The sequence below is a fragment of the Clinocottus analis genome, unplaced genomic scaffold, assembly GCF_023055335.1.
Source record: "Clinocottus analis isolate CAN_PGR_092001 unplaced genomic scaffold, fCliAna1.0.p SCAF_7, whole genome shotgun sequence".
NCBI classification, from domain to species: domain Eukaryota; kingdom Metazoa; phylum Chordata; class Actinopteri; order Perciformes; family Cottidae; genus Clinocottus; species Clinocottus analis.
In genome coordinates this window covers 2,541,168-2,565,403 of record NW_027176229.1, presented here as the reverse complement: position 1 = coordinate 2,565,403, position 24,236 = coordinate 2,541,168, and the positions used below count along the sequence as shown (strand labels likewise).

General features: G+C 41.2%; 1 protein-coding gene across 1 annotated transcript in view; it reads left to right on the top strand.

Moving 5' to 3' along the window:
- The window catches only part of LOC137805053 (zinc finger matrin-type protein 4-like), a 167,477-nt gene that overhangs the window by 9,574 nt on the left and 133,667 nt on the right, over positions 1 to 24,236 (top strand). Inside the window, exon 2 of the mRNA XM_068604720.1 lies at positions 14,841 to 14,942. Within this exon, the coding sequence (XP_068460821.1) occupies positions 14,841 to 14,942 (102 nt within the window). The remainder of the gene's footprint in view (positions 1 to 14,840; positions 14,943 to 24,236) is intronic.

Sequence of the window (24,236 nt, the reverse complement as noted above, 5' to 3'; positions counted from 1 at the left end):
CACTAATCCAGCCACAGAGTGGGATTTAAATGTTTCTTCATTGTCACACTAAAGTAAATCACTTCAGTCACCTTGTCCACTGTGTGTTGCTCTCTGGGACATCTCGTCATCATGCCTCAGTCTAACTGCACACTTGAAAATATACAACGCAGTGAGAATCAAAGCCAAAAAAAATCAAAGAATTCAAATAATGTCTTTCATAAAAACTAGGGCTGGGCAAAGTTGAAAAAAATTAACTGATTAATCGCATGATTTTCCTGCGATTAATCGCATTAAACGCCAAATTCAATAATCAAGTAAAAACTAGTGTATTGCACACTTATTTTAAAGTAATGTTATCAGAACAATATAACAGGCACTCTGGAGCAACATCAAGTTAACATACATACATATATAGTTTATATATATGTATATATGTATATTTACTGTACGGGTGCCTGTGAGAGACAAGCCAATCCTTCTTTGGTCCATGTTCAGTATGTTGCTTACCTTAGAGATGTATGTGAAAGACCAGCAATTGATTCACTTTATACAAAAGCAATAAGTGCTTTTCATGTTTTCCAATTCAGTTCAGTTTTTCTTCCTCAGTGAGAAAAGTCCAGTCTGTGTTGGCTTGAACAAGTGCACTAAAGTCTGGTTGAATGAGGTGGAGATGTGAAGGACAGCTGATAGGTATCAGCAGCGGCTTTGCGCATGCGCGATTAATGTTCAATCCGGACGCTGAGGTTGCAGCGCGAGCCTGCAAATCGTCCGGTGAGGCTGTGGACGCAGGATTGAGCGCCTACATTAATCGCCTTCAAAGTAAAAGGCCCCCCCAAAAAATGCAGTTAACGTACGATCAAATAACTAACGCCGTTAATCGATTAAAAAGTTAACGCGATAATAACGCATTAACTTACCCAGCCCTCATAAAAACATATAATGACAAACACTTTTCTAAGCGCTGCTAGAAAAATAGGATATCAACTAGTCAGCATCTTTGATTTTCATAACTGTTTGGGATACTATAGGATGCCAGATTTATGATAGGGACTAACCTGATGATAAACTTAACTTTCTTGAAAATAATTTTCACTCTCAATCATTCTTCATTTGTTTAATATGATTATACCATAGTACGTACCTTTTGTGTATAAAAAAAACATCTTTCCAAGGCAAAAGACAATTTGCCTGAGATTCCTAAAACATATGCTCATGCCCTCTGTAAATTAAGGTTATCATCAAACATAATTACTTGTTCTTCGCTAATGGATAAAGCATTAGCTGTTTAACAATTTTGAAAACAAATTTCTCTGTACTTTATCCCCAGAAAAAGGAAAAAATGTTCTACAAGAGATTTCTCCGTGCATCTTCAGTTCCTAAAACATCTGTTCACAGAAGAAACGTTTTTACAAAAGGTAAGATCAGGAATAAATACAATTATGTATCATTCTGAATGTTTGCCTCAGTTGGCAATGTGATACATAGCCAGGCTTACACTAGTGCAATGAGAGCCTTACTATTATAGGGTAATTGGGTGGGTAACCTTTGACATTACATTTGACCTGTACCTTAAAACTGCTGTGTTTTTCTACAGTTATTTTGTTAGACTTATAATGCACTAATTGCTGCACATTTGTCTTGGATTCATTTTTCAGATTATAATACTAAAGCTTACCAAGAAGTGGACAAGAGCTAGAAAGAATGTGATGAAAATGAGCAAGGAGAGATGGGGGAATGGAGACAAGCTGTGACATCCGAAAAAGGGAGAAGTTCTGAGAAGAGAGTGAAGAGGATGCGGAAAATGGACCAGTTAACAGAAAGATAGATGGTGGAAGTAGACAGGAGAAAGGAGAGCAAGATGATGGATGTGGACAGGATGAAGATGATTGACATAGACAAAAGGAAGATGATATAAGTGGATAGGAGCCAAGATGGAAATAAACATTCGAAACAATTAAAGTTATAACAATTGAATTACACATTATCTATACACACTGGTGTTGTTGCTTATACACCCTGGTGTCCCTGTCAGCAAAGGATAAAGTTTGCTATTGATACTCATGTCATATGTACTGAACATTTCACTGTCTTGGTGCCAGTAACCTCATATATTTTCCATAAAGCCTATGGACAATTTGGCTAGTATGTGCTGTATTTTTTATTGCATTGCCTATGAAAGCTACATAGAACCAAGTGAGACAGAAATGAGATTGACATTAAGAACAAAAAAGTAAGACCCACCCCAAAGGATTTTTTCCGTCTATCAACCCAATTAGTAGATGTTTTAGATAAATCTGACATACAGTGCGGTTACATGGATTCGAATAACTGGCTTAGTCCGACTAAAATCGAATTATCCCGTTCATGTAAACACCTTTATTCGAATAACTGGTCCGACTACGATCCGATTAACACCCCTGGATAACTCGATTCGATTCGATTGATAATTCGAATAACGCTGCATGTAAACGCTGAATCGGATCGGAACTGGACAATGCGTTTGTGCGCATGCTCAAGATCCCGCCGCCTCCTCCCTCCCTCCCTCACAGGTCGTGACCCGGAAGTCAAAAGAGACGATAAGTTGTCACGGCCGGCAGAAACAAACAAACGTAAAAGTCGGGTTACGAGCCGATACTACCTTCGGTGGGTGTCTCTACTAGCTCCCTGATGTAGCCTGCTAGCGCTGCTGCTAGTTCCCCGTTTGCTCTGCGCTAGCTCCCCGTTAACCACCGAAGCTAGCGGGGTTCTCTCCATTATGAAGAGTGAAGAGGTCAAGCGGAGATGGCTGTATCACCACTACATGTAATGAAAACAGCGCCACCTAGCGTATCGGATATGACATGCATTCGGCCAATGATTCGATTTATTCACTGCCATGTATATTCGGATAACAGCAGTTGCCCCGAAAGAGAGCATAGTCCGACTAAAGCAAGATTCGAATTAATGCCATCATGTAAACGCACTGATACAATTAAATAAAGGGAAATGATTCCAGGAATTGTTTCAGATATTCGGGGTGGGACAGAATATCAAAAACTCAACCTCAGTGGACAAGTAGGGGCTGAAGACATAACAATTATGTGGAATTGTGATGAAAGTCCAGTTTTCAACAGTACCAACATTTAGTTATGGCCAATTCAGTGTCAAATTATAGAACTGTCTTCAAGAGATCGCCAAGGGAATATATGTATACCATGTTTATGGTTTGGTAACAGTAAGCCAAATATGATCACTTTTTTTGACTGCTTTTGTGTCACAGCTCAAATAACTGCAACAGATTGGAATTAAATGGAAGGATTCTGAAAATTTAGAGCATACAAGCAAAGTTCATTCAGTCCTCTGCTCTTCAGATTCAATTGCCCGCCCCCTCCTGAGCAACACAAAACAGTTCAATGGCAAATATGGGTGCGACTTTTGCCTTCATACTGGCAGTGGCGGATACGTCTGGGAAAACTCCAGAATCACCCTTAAGGACTGAAGCAAATAATTTTCAGCATGATATGCTGGCAACACCTGATAATCCAGTAATGGGTGTAAAAGGCCTATCTCCTTTGATGGAACGTGAAAGTTATAACATGATCACAGGACTTGTTCCTGAGTACCAGCACAGTGTCTGCCTAGGTGTCACCAAAAAGATCACATCTTTGTGGCAAGACAGCAAGCACCATAAAGAAAAGTGGTACCTGGGCTTGAAAGTCAGTGACATCGACCAGGAATTGCTGGCCAATAAGTCCCTTGTGGAGGTCACAAGGGTACCAAGATCATTGAAAGACAGAAAGCATCAGAGTATAGGTAATTTTTGTTGTACTATGCTTTGCCTGTATTGAAAGGCATTTTGCCAAAGTAGTTACTGGAATCATTTGTTTCTATTAGTTTTTGCAATGCAAACCCTTCTTCAAAGTGAGAGATGTAGATGTGACAGAGCAAGCTCTGCTTAGGTTTGTGGTAAACTTTGAGAAACTATATGGTGCTGCTAATGCTACTTTCAATGTTCATTTGTTAATGCACGTGCAAGTGTGCACAGCTGGGGACCCTTGTGGGCAACATCAACATTTCCATTTGAATCATTCAATGGGACTTGGCTTACGTTTTTCAATGGAACAACAAATGTGCCAACTCAAATGATGAAGAGATTTCTTAGGTGGTGAGGTCTCTCAACAAAAGCAGGGACAACAATTGGGAAATGCAAATAACATTACAAGGAAATAACAGCACGAGGAAATTATTTTAAAAAACTCTAAAGGAGTTTTGAAAAAAAAGGTTTTGGCTATTAAAAAGGTAGCACATCTGTGCTGCAGAGGGTGGCTATTAATCATTTCCTAGGGGTGACAGTTCATTCGGGTTATTTTATGACCATTTCATTTGTTGCAATGTTGTTTATCATTCGTGTAACACAACCCTTAAAAAGAGAAAGAATTCAATTGTACAGTTAAGGAAACAATTTTGTGCGATTATGAGCCTGATGGCTTTTACATGTTTTGATGAGGCCTCCGAAACACATTTTTTGTGTATTAGTGAAAGAGCTTGCCAAGAGTGGAAGAAAGGTTTGTCGAGAGGTTCAGCTAAATATATCCTATACATTTATAAACAAAGTGTCTTTTTCCAATAATGTATTTTCTGTACATCCTAAATCACTTAAACATAAATGTGTATTGGTTAGATCCAAATACAAAATATGTGTCATTCCACTTCCAAACAATGTTGAAATGGATTAAAAACTAACTAATTCTCGAGGCGCTAGTTTTACTTCAACACATATTTTCTTTAACCATGAAGCAAATGTGTACACACATTCTCCAGTTATTATAGTTTTTGTAGATCTGCATGTCCTAAGTAACAAACTGTTCCCATTTTTTTGGGATAGAAATTTAAATCCCTTGATTTAGTGTTTTAGTTGCGCATGCAATGTAACCACCATTTATTTGTCTGTTGTAGTGTTGACCTGTATTTTGTGATGTGTTTGAAATAATTTGTTTAAATGGTTTTGTGTGAAAGATGTATTGTAACATGATACCTCTTTGTCAATATGGACTTATTAAACGTGACATCACAATGACTAAAGTAGCTAATTGTGTGCTTCATACAATTTTGATCATTTAAACAATTGGAAAAGTTATAAATGGCCTATCGGTGCATTATTCTAATACACATGATCACATTAACATTTTTCTCAAGAAATGTACACATAATGTACTGAAATATATGCATGAATAAGATATAATAAAATAGGTATCTATATATATATATATATATATATATATATATATATATATATATATATATATATATATATATATATATACACAGTGTAATATAAATATACAAAATTTGGTGCATTTTCAAAGTGATACCTTTTAACATTCAAAAATAATAATACAATCAATAGATTGAAATAGCATGAATAATTTACTACTTCACTTAAAATATTTAAAAAAATGAAATAAAGTACACTTCTCAAATAGTACTTAAACTGGAAACAGGTGTGGTGTATATACAATCTGTATTCATCAAATGTGCTTTAAATAATTTTTTAATGCTAATTTATAGCATACATTTTGAAGTACTCAAAAAATATTTTAAATTAAAGTTCAAAGTACATTTGAGTGATTGCACAGAATCTTCACTTAAAGTATTTATTTTTTAAATGTTTTTTAAGTATACCACAGAAAGTACACGTCTTTGATAGTATTTTTGAAATATATTATTAAATGTAAGTATATTTTAAATTTTTAGCTCTCTGGGTTCAGAGAGCTACTCCGGTGTTCCTTGCAAGAGAGCTACTGTTGCTGTCTTCACCCTGGGAGCGTGAAAATTGTGATGTATTTTTCAAATCATTTCAGGAAATAATGTAACCATTTGACCATGTCTTCAGCTTCCAAATAACGCATGTCATTATGAATTACAATAATTGTTTTAGAGAATGTAACCCTGGTTGCGTTTTCAAATACCTGAGAGACAGCCATTGGGTCCCAGGACTCGCAAGTCTCTATTTAAACTGCTGCATAATGTATAGGCCTCTTTAATACTGCTTGAATGAAAGTCTCTTTGTCATGAATTATATAAGGACCTGTGTTTCCTAAATTTAGTAATGATCATGGGAATATGGTGTTGTGTATAGCGTTTTAGATGACTCAGTGGAATGGTATCTTGATTTTAAAGTATCATCCGATACATTTTCTGGAAGGGTTGTTACTCTGCTGTGGCAAATCAGTTATTCAGGTCACTTTTTCTCCTGATATTTGAAGCTCAATTATGTTCATGTATTTAGGGATAACAACATTTCCCTGTAATTATGTTTTCGGTAAAAGTTGCTTAGCTTTAGTCTTAAGTTAACATAGGTTAACTTGCTGTTGCCAATATAGTATGAAATAAACAGTGAACATGTTGAATAAACTAAAAATGTAATGTATGCTCGTTGGATTACAGACTCTAAGCTCTGTTTTTGTGAATCAGTGGTGCATGTGTGATACTTTTTTATAAAACAGGGAATACGATTGAAATATATTGTGTTATATTGCGATACTGTAAGTAAGGCATTAGATCGCCATTTTTAGTCTTAGTACATCTAAGTACACAGAATACACTTTATGGATAAAACCAGATTTTATAAAAGTTTACCTTTTGTGCAATCATAACCGTAGCATCAGCATTTGTGCAATCTGAGCAACTGTCTGCCACAAATCTCTTCATGTAAACTGTTAATAAAAATAACAATACAAATTAAATACTGTACCACAAAATGTTTTATCTCAAAACTCAGGTCTATCAATATTTTCTAACACGCCTAGTTAGAAACAGATTGGAATAAACTGTTCAGGAAAGTTGAAATGCCTCCGTTTCCTCTTTTATGAGCACTGTACTACAGCTCACTGACAGTTGAATGATGGAGAGAACAGCCTGAGCTGCAGCAACAGCCCGTCGCTAGAGGAATCTGAGGTCTCTGCGTGGGAGGTGCCGAATCAACCCAAGAGATCACATTACTCCTGTGTTGGCTGCTCTCCACTGGCTTTCTGTGAGATCAAGAATGAATTCACACAGTGATCAGAGGAGCTACCATGCAAGGTGCCACTGCCACATCAGGACGATCTAACTTTCATACACCGTAGTCGCAGCTACGGGAGCAATTTCTCAGTTCTCAGTTCTGCTATGAAATATCTTCACATCTGTGATGACAAATCTGTATGACTTGGTGATCTGCTGACTTTTCACGTACAGTGTTACCAGCATGTTGACATGTTGTAACCAGGGTATAAGGCCAACTTTTGGATGGCTAAATATTAGCGGTGGGAATCACCAAAGATACCATAATACGATCACAATACTTTTGTCCAGATACAATATTATCACAATACTCCAATACTTTGTCAAAATATGTGATCTAATAAGATACAGTTTTCAATCTGTTCATCTCACTTCAATCATTTTTATTGCAGCAAAAGGGGATTGTCAAGCAGACAAACTGACCAACACTGTCCTAAATTTTGCATGGACCTGACAAACTGAACTTTTTGTATTACAGTCTACATAGTCGCGTAATTTGCGTCGAAGAGGGGGCATGGAGCGGAGCTGAGGAGACTTAACTCCAGGAAGGCTGCAGGCCCGGATAAAGTCAGTCCTAGACTGCTTAAGACGTGCGCAGCTGAACTGGCTGAGCCACTCCAGTACATTTTTTACCTTAGTCTCCGTCTTTGAAGGGCTCCTACACTCTGGAAGACATTATGCCTGTTCCCTGTCCCCAAGAAGCCCCACCCAACTGAACTTAACAACTTCCGCCCGGTAACACTCACATCACACATAATGAAAACGATGGAGAGCCTGCTACTGAACATACTCTGACCTCAGGTACGACACGCATTGGACCCACTACAGTTCACATACCAGGAGAAGGTAGGAGTGGACGATGCGATCACATACTTGCTGCATAGAATGCATATTCACCTGGACAAGGGGAAAAGTGCTGTGAGAATCATGTTCTTTGATTTCTCTAGTGCTTTTAATACCATACAACCCCTCAGACTGGGAGACAAGCTCCTGCGGATGGGCGTGGATGATCACTTCGTATCATGGATTACCAACTACCTGACAGGGCGGCCACAGTTTGTCAAACTGAAGGACTGCCTGTCAGACACTGTGGTCTGCAGCACCAGAGCACCACAGGGAACTGTGCTCTGTCCTGCTCTGTTCACCTTGTACACTTCTGACTTCTGCTACAACACAGAGTCCTGCCACATGCAGAAGTTCTCGGATGACACTGCAATTGTGGGCTGTATCAGGGATGGCCAGGATGGGGAGTACGGGAGCCTGATGGAGGACTTTGTGCAATGGTGCAAACTCAACCACCTTCGACTCAACACCGCTAAGACCAAGGAAATGGTGGTGGATTTCCGCAGGTCTAAACCAACCGTGCTACCAGTCTCCATTGAGGGGGTCAATGTGGAGTTGGTACACTCCGCCTCTCTCTATGCTTTTAAGAGGTTTAGGTGGTAGATCTGTGTAGCTCCGCCCCTGTCAGAACGCACCACCTCATAGTCGACATCCCCCACTCGCCGTATGACCACAAAGGGCCCTTGCCACTTGGCGAGGAGTTTAGAGCTGGAAGTAGGGAGTAATACAAGTACCTTTTATCCCGGTGAGAATTGTCTCAGCCTGGCTTCTCTGTCGTACAGACGTTTTTGACGCTCCTGGGCCTGGAGCAAATTCTCACGTGACATCCGGCCCAGTGTGTGAAGTTTTGCTCGCAGGTCCAGGACGTATTGGATTTCATTTTTACTGGTGCTCGGACCCTCCTCCCAGTTTTCTTTTATCAGGTCAAGCACCCCACGTGGTGTCCTGCCAAACAGCAGTTCAAAAGGAGAAAATCCCGTGGAGGCCTCCGGCACTGCAAACAACAGAGAATCAAGCCATTTATCCCAATTGCGTTCATCTTCACTATTAAATTTACGAATCATGGACTTCAAAGTCTTATTCAGACGCTCCACCAGACTATCGGTCTGTGGGTGGTTGACACTGGTCCAAATAGATTTAATGCCCAGTAACCCGTAAAGTTCTCTCAATGTACATGACATGAACGATGTGCCCTGGTCAGTCAGAATCTCTTTCGGGATCCCGACTCGGAAGATGACTTGAAACAGCCTGCGCAACACTCTTTGCAGAAATGTTGCGCAATGGCACTGCCTCCAGATATCGTGGTGCGTAATCCACCAGGACTAACACAAAGCGATATCCGCGTGGGCTCCGGTGAAATGGCCCGATGAGGTCCATGCTGACTCGCTCGAACGGAACCTCCATTAATGGCAGAGGACGCAAAGGAGCCCTTGGAATGGCCAGTTGATTTACCAATTGGCATTCTGGGCAGGACGCGCACCAACGGCGCACCTCCCCCCGGATGCCCGGCCAATAGAATCGGGTCATTATCCAGTCCAGCGATTTTTCATATCCCATGTGACCAGCCATCGGGTTATAGTGAGCCGCCTAGAAAATCTTTTCCCAGCGGCTTTTTGGCACCAACAACTGGGTGTTCTCCTGCCCTGTCTGGGTGTCACGACTCACCCGGTACAGCCTGTCCCTGATCAATGCAAAGTGCGGATATGACTGCGCTGTGTCAGGGCGCAGCAGCTGACCATGAACCCGTATCAGTTGGTCAAGGGCCGTGTGCAGAGTATCGTCACGAGACTGCTCGAGTGGAAAATCCTCCATGGAGTGGAACTGCGTAGCCGGTGAAGCCTCCACGGGGGGCTGTGCCGGTTCCCCCTCCGCCTCCCCGTCTGCAGTGTCGGACAACCTCGCGTCCTCGCTGAACACAGCGCACATATCGCATGACCCTGTCTGCCGTGAACGCACCCCCGCTGCCTGTCCTATTAACTTCTTAAACCCGGGCCAATTTGTTCCAAAGATCAGAGGGTGCGTAAGGCGGGAGCTAACCGTAGCCTTTACATTATGCGTTTTGCCCCCGTATCTAATCTCCACTGGCACTATGGGATACTCGTGAATGTCCCCATGCACACACCTAACCTTCACCGACAATGCATCCACCAATGCCCCGGGTCGAACCAGGCTCTGGTTGATCATAGACTGCGTACAGCCCGAATCCAACATTGCCTGATATGTACCCCCTTGGATTCTCACCAGAACGCGATACGTCGCTCCCGGGCCGGGGGAGGGTGTTGGAGAGCTGGCAACCCGGATCACCTGGACGACCTCCATCAAGGGACACTCTCTACGGATGTGTCCGGGCTGCCCACATCTCCAACACTCTTGCCCTGACGTCTGAGGGGCCCTCTGCAGGTCGGGAAGGGTGCCGGTTCAGGCAGGGATCGGTGGATTGGGGCCCTAAAGGAGGGGTGTCGCCGCCGGTGTCGGCGTGAGCCCCGCCAGTGTCTGCAGAGGTAGCCTCCTCCGTGGGGCGGGGGTCGTTTGGACCGAAGCGCGGCCGCTGTCCCCCGACGTGGGGGGGGGGGGGGGGGTGGACGGCCAGGTGGTTCACTGCCGCGGACCTACGCCGATGTTCGGGTTGGCAGCCGGCCCACGAACTGCTCCAGGACCACCTTTTCCACCACTGCTTGTGCCTCCACCGTGTCTCCGGGTTGTAACCACCTGGTGGCGGCGTCCCTCAGGCGCTGGGCGAACACAAATGGCCGGCCCTCGGCCTCCAGCCTTGTTTCACAGAACCTCCGCCGGTGGTCCTCCGGAGACAGCCCGAGCCGATCAATCACAGCCTTGCGTACGTCCCCGTACACCCGTCTGCTTGCCGGGGGTAGCCCCAGCGCCACTGTCTGCCGAGGAGAGGCAGGAGCCGGACCGCCCACTCGCCCGCAGGCCAGCCACATGCCCTCACAGTTGCCTCAAATAACTCCAGGAAAGACTGGGCGTCATTGGCTGGCGTCATCCGGTGCAAGGTGACCCGGTGCAAGGTGTCAGCGCCGCTGCCACTGTCTGGGCGGCGATTTGTTCGAGGGCGAATGCTCTCCGCGGTGTCATGTAGAGCGCCCAAAAACTGTCGGTTCGCCTCCGCTTGCTCCTTCTGCATGGCCGGGATCCCCGCCCCCATGCACCCCAGCACCAGGATCGGCTGGGCCGGCACCTCCGGCTGCTGCTTTTTGTGTTCCATGTGCCCAGCCCCACGTTCGGCTCCACTGTAGCAAGTCTTGTCGTCACGGGCGTAGTTGGCACCACAAATAGAGCAACACACAATGAGATTTAGCTTGGTAAAGAGCTTATTTGGCCCCAGTTCTTAGATGACTCCGTTGGCGTCGTAGCCTTAGTCGTCCTCCGCCTTCCCCACATCTCCTGAAGTCACTGCTTTTAAAGAAGACAGCCACACACACACACACAATTACACCCAGCTGCGTATCCTTACACTCATCTCGGCACTTGTTCCCTGAGCCCCCCCCCCCCCCCCCCCTCCCCACTCCACAGCTGAACCTAAACCACACCCACACAAATGGTAACAACAAAATACTTATTTTCCGGCATAATGATCCATTATTGAGACATATATGAGAAATAAACAACAATGCAGAGTTAAACAATGAACACTTCCCGTGGGCAATCAAATCTTATGATAAGAGTTGTTTTCTTTCCCATGCGGCTGCTGCTGCTGCTGCACCTTGTCCTCGTGCTGCTGTTGATGTTGTCGACGATGATTCTGTTTCCTAACAGAATTTAGGGTGATCAATCATTGACAGTATCTGTGCACCCTTACTAGTACAGGCAGTGCATGGGCCCAACATTGGCGTAAGCTCGTAGAGCTCTCAAAGCCTCTCATTTATGCTGTTCGTCATGTAGAATATGAAGCTGCTTTTGACTGATTTCCAAACTGAGGAGGATCGGCGTTCCCAATTTACTTATATTCCTCTTCTTCTCTTGCCTTTTGTCTGCAGAGATACTGCCCTTTGGCATGTATTATCCTTGTCCAGTCAGTCTGAGGCTAAATGCAACTTTAAGGTCATCCTGCTGTGATCATCCAGCAAGTAACATTATTACAGAAAGGCCAAAGACACGCTTGTGGTTCATCAGCCAAGTGCACCACTTTGTTCACCAGGTAGTCTCTAACTTTGTCCGCCTGCTGTTTGGTGCTTGGCAGTGTACACAGTACAGTTTTGGGCTGAAAAAAACAAACAAAAAATGCTACCTGTTGCTGACAGCAGAGCTCATTAAAATAGTGTGAGGTGGACCAGAATGTAAGGTTGCAGGCGTAACAAAACAATTTAAAAGGCGTTTCACAGCACTTGGTGTTACACGCTGTTACATCGTGAAGATGTGTCGTCTCTCACGTCATCTGAATCTGCGTAATAAGTATTTTTCTGATTTAGAGATCAGCACGCGCATGGGCATTTCACTCTTCTAGTCCCAGTAGGCTATGTTGCTTTTTCAAAATGATACATCATATTGCTGTATACAAACTACTTTGTAGGTGCAGGATCTTTTATCTTTCGTTACTTGTAAGTCACTTGCTCCGAGTATAGCATATTCATGCGGATGGATTTATGTTGCAGAGACGCATTGTGATAGCATTGTTACAGCATACTCAGACTCAAGAAAATCGCATGTCAATCAGACATTATTTGGTAAAACTAGGCGGCACAGTCATTAAATGTTAAAGATCAAAGTGAGGGCTCTTCAACCAATATCTTTGCTTATAAAATGTCCTTTGTATTGGTAACACTGGTGATGTCATTAGTTTACTGTTGGTAAAATGTCCTCACCACGGCATCCCTACAATTATCTGACGGACGCCTGAACACTCCATAGAGCTGAGGAAACTGAAGAGTTGATGATAATTCTCTGTAGGTCTGTCACTACAATTGACTTTCAGATAATGCACTGCAGGCAGAAGAAAGATATGAAAAGATGATGAGATGTAAATTATCTATCCCGAGGGGGAAAGGTGGCGTTATTTTGGCAATTGAAGTTTTTGCTAAAATATATAAATAAATCATGAACAAAAAATAAAAATACTACATGTTGTTTGTGTGTTTGTGTGTGGGAGCAGAGGTGAAGATATGCACGTCTGCTCCATTCATTGAGCTGATAAGGACACTTTGCCATCGTGAAATGTCAAGCTTACCTGCGAATAGTGTTCCTTCTGAAAGAGGGTTTTTTCTGCCAGTGGGCACATTCTCACACCTCAACGAGCAGAGCCAGAAAGAGTAAACATGCTGACATTTTTTCACTTCATTCTGTCTTTAAAAAGGACCAAGGTTTAGTAATTCTAACTCCTTATGCCACACAGCAAGCAGTACTGTGTGATACAGAAAGTGCCACAGCAAAAAAGCCGTACAATTGGCATATGTTGTATGCTACAATGCCAGATGGACTTTATTTTTGCTTTAATGCCTGTATTTTTGTTTAAAGATCAGTCCTGTATTTTCTTCAGTGAAGGCTAAATTATACAATTGCAATTGATTAAATGGTTGTCCGTACCATTCGGCATAATGATAGAGAAGTGGAAAATAGAGCCTAATTAAAATAATACAACAATTATCATGTAAGGACAGACTGCTACTTTGTGATGTTTTTATTTATTTATATATTATTTGAGCAGGGGGAAATTATGATTCATAATTATCCTATATATGTTTGATTGATTTTCAAATAGTTCTTTCACTAAAAAAGTGTGTCCCATCTGTTTTTAAATATGTTTTCCATTTTAAAGACATGATAAGTTAGTTATTTGAATAACGTTGTAAATAACAATTAGTTTCGCCGTGATAATGGTGACATAACATTTTTTTTACACATTTGCTCTCGACTTGAAGACTATGCTGTACTATTTTTTTCAGAGTCCTTTTTATTGCACCTGTAGCTCCTAGCAGAACACGACATGTTGCAAGTGGCTCCAACCCACATAGCGCACCATTTATTTATTTATGAAAGGGTGTTACATTTTGTCCCGTGTGCACTGCCTCAACTACCATCTGTGTGTTTTGTAAAGACGTTTTAAAGTTTTGTTTGTATGTGAAATAGAACAGACTACAACATCATTCGTCATCAGCTGTTGTGTCTCTGCTCTCAGTGAAGAATATTCCTAAAAGTTTCTCAACCTACATGACTGCAGTTCTCATCTGTACTGCTTCTAATGAGCCTATGTGAGGATGCATTGAGCCTGACTACTTCTAAATATGAAATGTGAGCCCCTAATGGGAGCAGGGCTGAATTAGTAATAGAAAGCAGAGCTGGCACAGCTGTGTCTGTGGAAAAGGTAATGAAAGCTTTTAGCAGCCTCACTCTGTGAACATTCTCCACACGCGGCAACAAGTTTGTTACACGTTCATGAACTTCCAGGAAACTCTTTTAAGTCAATCTGTCATTGTTATTTATTTAGCCTCCTAAATTATAATTTGGCCTTTAAGTTTTAGTGCAATGTTTGATATGAAATGTTTTTTTTTCTGACTCATTGCTTTCAGTAGCTGCTCAGCATCTGTCACTAACTGAAATGCATGAGGTAATAAAATATTAATTAACGACGATGAAGGTACATTATTGTTTACTTGCTCTATTACATCTTGGTTGCTTTGACTTAGCTCCCTGCAGGCCAAAAAAGCAAGGCTTTGTGATAGTTACTTTTCGTTTTTTTCAGATGGTAAATCTTCTGGACACAACTTTGATACCGATTTCATTTTCAGCTCTCATTTGGATTTTGAACGAGGTAACAAGGTTTGAACGACGTTTGTTCAGACCTTAAGATTTGATTTAATTTCGCATGCCAGGGATTCAACTAAGGGCCCAAACATCAGGAGTTTTGAAACATGTTGGTAATGACAGAAAAATGACTTTTGCAATGGTAACTGCTCAACATTGCATGTTCACATCGTTGCCACAAAGTTGGTAATCATGTCGGTGTTTGTCTCTTTCTCCAGATGAAGTCAACAGAGGTGGACCAAGGGCTTTTCACAGACAGCTACTGCAAAGTGTGCAGTGCACAGCTCATCTCCGAATCCCAGAGGGTTGCCCATTACGAGGTGAAGACACCCCCTCACATTACCTCACATGACTGATACACTGCACTTGCCAATAATGACAGGTTAAGGTCATACTGTTTTGGCTCCACCCTCAGCCCAGAGACACTAGGATAAACTACACACCTGAGCCTACAGCTGACATACTGTTATTAAACACACAATGCACCTGAGTTTACCCCTTTCTGCTTTTCATCAGACCTCAGTACATATCTACAATGGAAATTAAGGAATAATAGCATTTGAACAGAATTTAACTAAACATAATATATAATTCATGTGCATGCATTGTTTCTTGTCAAGACTGGGGCAAAAGGACAACAGTGGATGGACCCAAATGCAGATAGACACAGGGGAACAGAGGATGACACCCGAATTTGAATAACAAAGAAATGTCCAACACAAACTAAACTAAAAGAGCAGGGAAGTTCAAAAATGAGTAAGTGAAAGAAACATAAACAGGCAAAATTAAAAAAATATCAGGGAAAAAGGGATACATACAGAAAGCAGGATAGCAAGGAACATAGCAGGGAAGAAAGCAGGAAGAATACTAGGGAACATACCAAGAAGGATAACAGAAACATAGCAGGAAGAATACCAGGGAACATACCAGGAAGGATAACCGAAACATAGCAGAAAGAATACCAGGGAACATAGCAGGGAACAAAGCAGGAAGGATACCAAAAACATAGCAGACGAACCAAAAGAGAGACAGGCGAACACAGGCTTTAAATACAGTGAGAAAGTGCAGGTGGTTAGACACAAGAGGATTCAATCAGGGGCGGGGCAGACAATCACTAATGTGAGAAAACATACAAAGGCAGGAAGGGAAGTTAACACGAGACAGAATCGACAGGGAAATTAAAAAGGAAATGGGAAACTATACCAATATTGTGACCTGTGTTTCTTACACACCGATGATAAAGGTGTCAAATCAGACTCTATTTTTTTAACGATAATCAATCATTTCTATTTTTTGGCACCATGCTGTCATATTTTCATTTAATTGCAAGTAGCATGTTTCACAACTTTACTGTGAGTGGAATTCCTGAGTGTTGTTTGCAGCCATGGAAGTGGAGCTATCTCGCTCCAATCGACAAACAGGCTAGCTGCATGTTGAATACCTCCCTGAATGTGGAAGTTTAAAGATAGTTTAAAGTCATCTTTGTGTTATTTTTGTTAGAATATTTGTTTTGTGTTTGATCGAGTACATTAACATCCTTTGGTTTTTCACTTCATGTTTAAAGCTTTACGTGCCCTTGATTTGACAGCCATTAATTATTTTTTTTACAATACTCAGAGGTTGTGCTTTGGTTACATGATTTGCTTCTGCGGCTTCTTTCATGCTTCACAAGCCCTGGCTCACTAATGAGCTGTTCTCTACTACTGTCCGATCCTATTTAGGGGTAGAATCGCTCACCCATCACTACTACTCACTACCACTCTCCTGGAATACTAATGCCTGTACGCTGTTTGCTGCCACAGCTCCATCCTCCACTAAGTATTTTACCGCCTCTGTTGGACCTAACTAAGTATTTTAACTTCTTGTGTGCTAAATATGTGGGGAATTAGTTCTCTCAACATAATCTTAATTGCTGCTTGGGGTCTTTGAGAGCTCCTTAAAAGAACTGAGCTTTTTTTTAACAAATCCATTCATGTGTGTGTAACAATCCCTGACTGGATTTAAAACTAGGGATGCCATGGTGAGGACATTTCTCCACACTTAATAGACCTGCGACAACACCGGTGTCAGACATTTTAGAAACAACTATTTGTCGATGACTCACACCTCACACTTGGATCTTAAATGTTGGATGTGTGTCTGGCCTTTCCGGTCTAGCTTTTGCTGCCGCTGCAGGTTCTTAGTGGAGCAGCGCAGGCAGCTTCCTTGCTGTGGTGCATCCGGTGGTATCCACAATGTTTGTGGTCCAGCAGCTTCCTTTGCGGCTCAGCTGTGCCTGGTGGAATCACTCTTGTGATATCCCTTTCGCTCTCGAAGACATGTGTGTGTGTGTAGCTTAGAGGTGCTGCCACCTACATCAGATAAAGTTTCCAGATTGCCTCATTAGCGTTATCAGATCCCCTATTAGCATTGGATTTAAATATTGCCAAATGGGTGCTTTCGCTTTCTCGCTGCGACACCAGAACCTTCCCCTATTGTCTTGTCAGTCAACTGTCCTTCTCTCCTCACGTGATGAGTGAAATCGGACTCCTGCTGCTGTTGCGGTGCAGAGACGGAGCAGTCTCATTAAGTTTACAATTGTAGCATCCTTTTAATAGACGATGAACGTGCGATCAGAGGTTCGATCCCTGGCCCTCGTGGCCCTTGGCAAGATACTGAGCCACTGCTTGTGAACACTGTCCCATCTGTCTGTGTGTGTGTGTGTGTGTGTGTGTGTGTGTGTGTGTGTGTGTGTGTGCATGTGTATGTGTGTGTGTGGGTGTGTGTGTGTGTGTGAATGGTTAAAAGGTTTATTAGTTAGATGTCTGAACACTGGATGACACCGACCTAGTATGTACACGGTACATTCTCCTTCTAGAAGGTGTGCATGAGTCTAGTCTGATCACCTACCTCAAAGACAGTGTGAGCAAAGCAGCCAGTTGGATTCCTTCCTCCTGCATGGATGCAGTCAGACAGCTGACCGTTCTGTCATCAGATGCTGCCTCTCACTCACTTTGAGTCTGAATGCGTTCCTGATGCTGTGTGACATCTGCAGTAACATAAGTTGAAAGGACTCATATGAACACTGTGGTCCATTTGAAAAAGGTGGCTGCTTATTTTTTTCTTTTGAGACCAGAATAAAATGACTTGAGACCTTATGTCAGTTTAGCAATTTATTGATTTCCATATTGTTGTTCCTATTTGTTTCATTACGTTTTTAAGTTTGCCATAATTGTGTCTTTGACTCAACTTTTTCTCTGAAACTGTTTTAACAAGACAAACTGTATTTCCTGCAGAGTGTTGTGCTCACTGTGGTGCTGTGGAGTGCTATCTAAAGTAATTCTAACTGTCCAAGGGTAGCTGGAAAACTGCTTTGTTCTTTGGGGCGTTGCAGGAGACAGGAAGTGACTGCACCAATCCGAATCAAATATTCATTTTGTTATTGTGTGGGGAATGCTGAATACAGCATTTGGCCTGTTGCCTTGTGGAGATGGAGCATATTTGGATTCTCTTTTAGTACAATGCATTGTGACATGTTTGGGTCACGGTGACAATGGCAAGAACAAAAAAAAAAAGGATGGGCAAATGTTACTTTTCTCCAGATAGAAGAGGTTGTTTTGCACTTATAAATGGATAATGTTTCATTTGTGTATGCATAGATTTGTCTGTAATTATTCCTTTTGTGCTGCTGTTGAAGATTCAGTCGTTAAAGTGGTAACAACAAAACCAGACTACACTGTTGATTACTGAGACCGTGATGTCTTTATATGTTCTAAGAAAAATGTACATATTTGTTTTGGAATAACTCAGAATATATTAATAAGTTAGAGTAGTGAAAGCCACCGTAGCCGAATAGCAAAAAACTATTTTAAAAACACTACATGTACAGAAAAGGCCTCAGGCTGCTTCTAATGAAGCACTTGCTGGATTGCTGAACAGTGTCTGAAACCTGCTTTAAAAATTGCTTATTTGGAGTGGGCTGCATATTTCTTTCGTTTTTGTGAAAACCACTGCACATGGTGACTGGTGAGGTGTGTATCAACCAAATGTGAACGTAGAATATGCACAATGTGGATATTTGCAGAGTGAACCTTCTGTCAGTCTCCTTTAGGAAGCGCCAGGCTTAGCAATCCAGGGAGTTGGGAGTGAGGATAATAATTTCCTCCCCTGAGGAAGCTGGCCTCAGAGCATTCTCGAGTGGAAGTGGGGCTTCTGTGTGAGCAACAGTAGCAGCATATACTAAAATTAGGAGGTTGATGTGAAAACCTGCTTTATATCTTGATACCGATACTGAAACAATGCAAAAACCTCAAATGTCAGGAAAAGTAATTGAATCATAGATGACAGAACATGGAAGTTAAAATACTTTTTTTTTTTTAATGTATTTAAACTATAAAAAAGTTTAATTAAATATAACAATTAAAGAACAGAACACATTCTTATGAGGTTCATTGAGAAACCACAGTGACTACTGTGAATGTGTTGTTTTCAGCAAACTACTTTTTATTTGTCATCTTACTCGATTTGCTGAGAACCATGTTTAAAAATTACTTTAACATATACTTTGGTGCATTATTTGTTTGCCGGGTTTGTGAACTGCTTGGACAGACAAATGATTAATCTAATTGTACATTTTATTGTTAATTAGAGACTCATTGCTATTTTCTTTTTGTTTATTGAACACAGTTCTGCTGTTATAGACAATAAATTGTGCAGCTGGTGAGCAGCTCATTACCTGCCAATGTTCTTTTCTACCTCATTTGTTGACTCCATACTTTGAGGTAGTGCTGATTAAATCATTTCAGAAGCAGTATGGAAGCTCATTTTTGGAGCAGGCATATATTTGCAACATTCAGCGGATGACTCTGGCAAAATGAAGAAGGGTCCGGACGTAATGCCATGGACTGAGTGGGTGGACCAGTGGTTTGTTTTTTAATTTTTGACAAAATACTTGTCAATTCTAGTACAAATAGATAAGAGAGAGAAGAGTAGCGTAAACCAACCTTTCTGGTTGGGACATAAGGGGAAGCAAAGTGCCTAATCAGGCATTCAGAAAGAGGGGCTTGGACAAAAACATTTAATCACAATCACAAACTATATCAGTATAGCGCTACATCATTAACTCAGGAAAGATTAAAAAAACAATATCACAAATGGCTTTTCTAAAAAGAATTGAAACTAGAAAACACTGCTGGAACAAAAGTTAAAACAGGATTCAACTGCACGATCCAGACAGCAGCATACGATGTAGGTAATACATTCTTTCTGAACAGGCAAGCAAAAAGGCCGAGGAAAAACAAGCAGAGATCAGAATAAACGAGAAAATGGAGACGAGGAACTCACTGGAACACTTAACACAGAGGACTAAGAAAAATTGTCACAGAGACAGGGGGACACAGGGTTTAAATACACTACGGAGGTGTAGGTGATTAGACACTGGTGGATGCAATCATGGGCGGGGCAGACAGTGGCAGTCACACAAAGGAAGTCAAGTTGTTGAGGAATAGTAACACAAAATGAAACAGGAAACACTGAATGTTTATATCATAAGGAAACAGAACTTAAGCGGCGCGTGGTGTAGTGGCTACCACTATCACAGCAAAAGGGGTCCGGGTTTGATCCCTATCCCAGGTGGTCCTTCTATGTGGAGTTTGCACGTTCTCCCAGTGGGTCAAAGACAAGTCGAAAGACTCTAAACTGGCCGTAGGTGTGAATGTGAGCATGAATGTTGTCCGTCTTAAAATGTCTTTTAAAAACTCACTGATGCCCAGCAGTTTTCATTATTCAAAGTGCAAAACATTTGTGAAAAAAAAATATGAATAGTGAATGCAAGAAAACTTTTTTCTGCCAGAAAGGATACAGCCAACAAGAACGGTTGTTGGATGTGTTATGTGTTGTATGTTTTTTTTAAGTGTAAAAAAAGAAACTCAACAAAGTAATTGAAACAAGCAGACTACCTTTAGCACAGTTTCATCCATCAACAGTATGGTATATTTCCTCTGCTCCAGCCTAAATGATCTCATTCCTCACATCCAGTTGTTTTTACATCCAGCTTGTCAACGGATATTTTTTAGTACTAGAGCGTGGCCACCATATTAAATTCCTGATTCTCCTCATAAAACAGCGTAATCATTTTTGGGGGGTTCTGTTCTGATGTGCTCTTTGTCCACTTATGCCGCTTTAGATACAGTGAAACGACTACAATGATTTCTTAATGCTTTGCTCATATGATTACTCTGCTGTGATCTTCAGGTTTGGTGTCAGAATGTTTAGTTGGGTTAATTATTGGATCGCAGTAATAGAGAAAGGAGCATTTAGGGTACATAAATAGGTCTTGTACCTTACATATTATATGATAAGCTTGAATCAGTGTTAAGCATAGATGTTTGTGGTATTAACACATTTATAATTGTTAGGATATTATTCAAGAGGCAGCTGTGTTTTGAATTGCCATAAAATAGACAGACCATAAAGACCTTACAGACCATAAAGGTCTGTACAATATATTTTTGCATCAACTTCTTACTAAGAGTAATTAGGTCCCACATGATTACTTACTTTGCACAGCAGCTGGATTCTCAGGCTTTCACAAAATCACTGGAGAATTCCTCTTTTCACGGCTCGGTTAGAAAAAGGTGACGTCCTGGATTTCCAATTTCTAACAAGGAGAGCAAGATGCAGTTGCCGGTGGTTTGCTTCAGTTGCCTGGCCACTGGCATAATAACTAGGGATGTTTTTACAACATTTAGTAATGAGTAGGCCCTTGTATTTTATTGAGATCTACTTAAGATCAGGGTTTTAATTTACTCATATCAGAATAATTTCCATACGTTGACAGAATCTTATCTCATCAAAGTCAGGAAAAAGTCAAGGAAAAATAGAACACAAAGAATAAGAACTGAGCCAACAAGCTCATTATTAAACAATGTTGTTAACGTTAGCTGAGATGATTGCGTAAAGCTTTTTCCTGTTTTTCAGCTGTTAAAGTTAACTTGAGTTTGATGATGACATCGGCATGGCCAGTGAAACATCATGTGCTGCTCAATGTTATGTTACCTAACTTTAGAAGTTATAGTCATGAAACTCAAAAGTGTGTTCAGCCAGAAGGACTATATGTTTGCATTTACTTCTCTTACTCATCTTCTCTTATCCTTTCATTACTATCATTGTTTGGGCCTGTCAATCATGATACAGCTGTTTTGTCAGCTGGTCTCTTCTATCCAGTTGCACAGTGACACACCTACATTAGGGCAGACTGTGGCTCAGGATGTTGAGCGAGTCATCCCTCAATCAGAACATCGTGTATCGTATGGTGTGAATGATTAGTTATATCGATGAGTTGATTAGTTAGAATTATGGTTGCATGTCATCGGTGTGTGAATGGGTGAATGATGGCATGTGTTAAAGCACTTTGAGTGGGCTGGAGACTAGAAAAGTCCATTTCAGAGGCGACTGTGGCTCAGTCGTGAGCAGGGTCGCCTTTTATTCAGCTGAAGCTATACAAGTAAGTTCAATGTACCATAAGCATCTTGATGCTGTCTCTTTTTAGATATGATTCTCTCTTTGCCTTTCATACATTTATGTTGCCTATACACGCACCGTTCCACCTCCCCATCACCACTCAGTCTTTGCAGATTCATCAGCTTAATTCTTTCATCATTCCATCAGCCTTATCAGCTTTATCATTTAATCACCCTCACCCTCATCTGCCACTGCCACTGCCATAAGTGTTTGGGCACATTATCAATTGCACATCATCCATTAGACTAGATAATTATCTATTTTTCATCTTACCTGTCTCTTTTGATTGAAATAAAAAATATATATATTAAGGTAAAATTGTAGACCTTGGTATTGTTGATGGAGGTCATGTCATACTCTCGTATAGGCTATGTTATATATTAACGATGAGCTTGATAAAACATTATACTACACAATTTAATACAGAGGCACGTACACATCATTTATTGATAAGGAGCCATCAGTCACCCTTATACTGGGTGTTTTGTTTGCAGTATTCCCACATTCAGCAGTCCAATCAGGCGAGTGTGGAGGAGACCAGGGTCTGATAACTGCAATTGGCTTCCGCAACATCATCTTCCCTCATTGAAGCCTGCATGACTGTCTCATCCTCAGTTTTTGCCAATTTCAGACCCTTTCATGTTGTTTGTGGTTAGCATCTTACTAGATGTGAGCCTACTATTCATCAAGTGTACAACTGTTTGAAAATGAAGCGGTTCCTGTTGGATAATGAGGGCCGTATTTCATCCTGTTACCTTAAGTGAAAAACTACAAGTCATAAATCCATGCTGGGGATTAATGTTTCACTTTGTTTCACAACAGAGAAGTTTGGACAAAGATATACAAATTCAAGACGTTTCCATCTCGTATGTGTCTGGGAGCACACGTTTGTGTTTTTGGCATTCCAAGGCTACAGTTGTCACAACCTTTGTCCAGCCGTTTTGCAGCAAATGCAATTGTCATTCCCATATTGTCTTCACATCTTATGTGAAATATTTATCCATCATAAATAAATATATGGCTGGATACATAGCAACAAAGCATAGTTATATGAAGTATCCTCACCTTATACATATATAGTTATAGATCAAATGATTCAAAATATATTATTACATTATATAGGTATAGAAATACCCTTACATGTACACACTTCTAGAAATATATGCATTGTATAAAAATATTGAATACATATACAAAAAACAAACATTTATTCAGGTCTTATTAATTCCAAGGTAACCTTAAAGAGGTTTGGGTTAACATTCTATAAAGCCTTAGCTTTCACACCTCCTTCCACTCACATGGTTTCCTCTGCTCATTGCCAGCTAGTAGAATGTCGGTAGGAGAGTGTGTCAGTTATTGATGAGCAAATCTGCATTTTCCATGCCCGCTGCGTTTGACCTTTGCAAATATTGATTTTTGTAGGAGAGGATTAGAGAAGCGCAGTAGCTCAGAATGAGTACTAGTTGCCCTCTGGGTCAGATTGTATCACTCCAAACAAGCACCAAGAGTAATTTTTCAGGAGTGAAGAAAATAAATATATTTTTGAAATTAACCATTTCTTCCAACTCAATACCAGTTTGATTAAGCCAAACATACACATACATACAAACATACACATACATACATAGAGGGGCCATAGGGGATACCGTAAAAATTCCCAGTGGACCGACATGATTGGGGCCGGCACACCTGCATCACCAGAGTGATGTCCACACTGCACCCATCCATCATCTCCTGTCATTTTTATACACTTTGGAGTTAATGGGACATTAGCCGTTTCAAGTGCTTATAGAAAATATTCTACAGTAATGGAATGAGACGGAATTATCATGGTGCCACTGAAAAGTGCTGTTCCAATGAGCATTTTGTGTGATCAGTGCAGAATGTACCACTTAATCAACAGCAAAGCTACTTTGCCTCCATATAAAAGTCCTTCTACATTCATTAAAATGAAAAAAAGACAAACGTGGTCTCCTCAGAAATCTGTCATCGCGCAACATGCTTAGAAGAAGGTCATAAAAACGTTTCTCAACGTTAGCACATTTGTCTGTAGCCCAAAGCTTCTCCTGTAAGCTAAAACTGCACTGCTGAGACGCTTAGCTCTTTTTATTTAG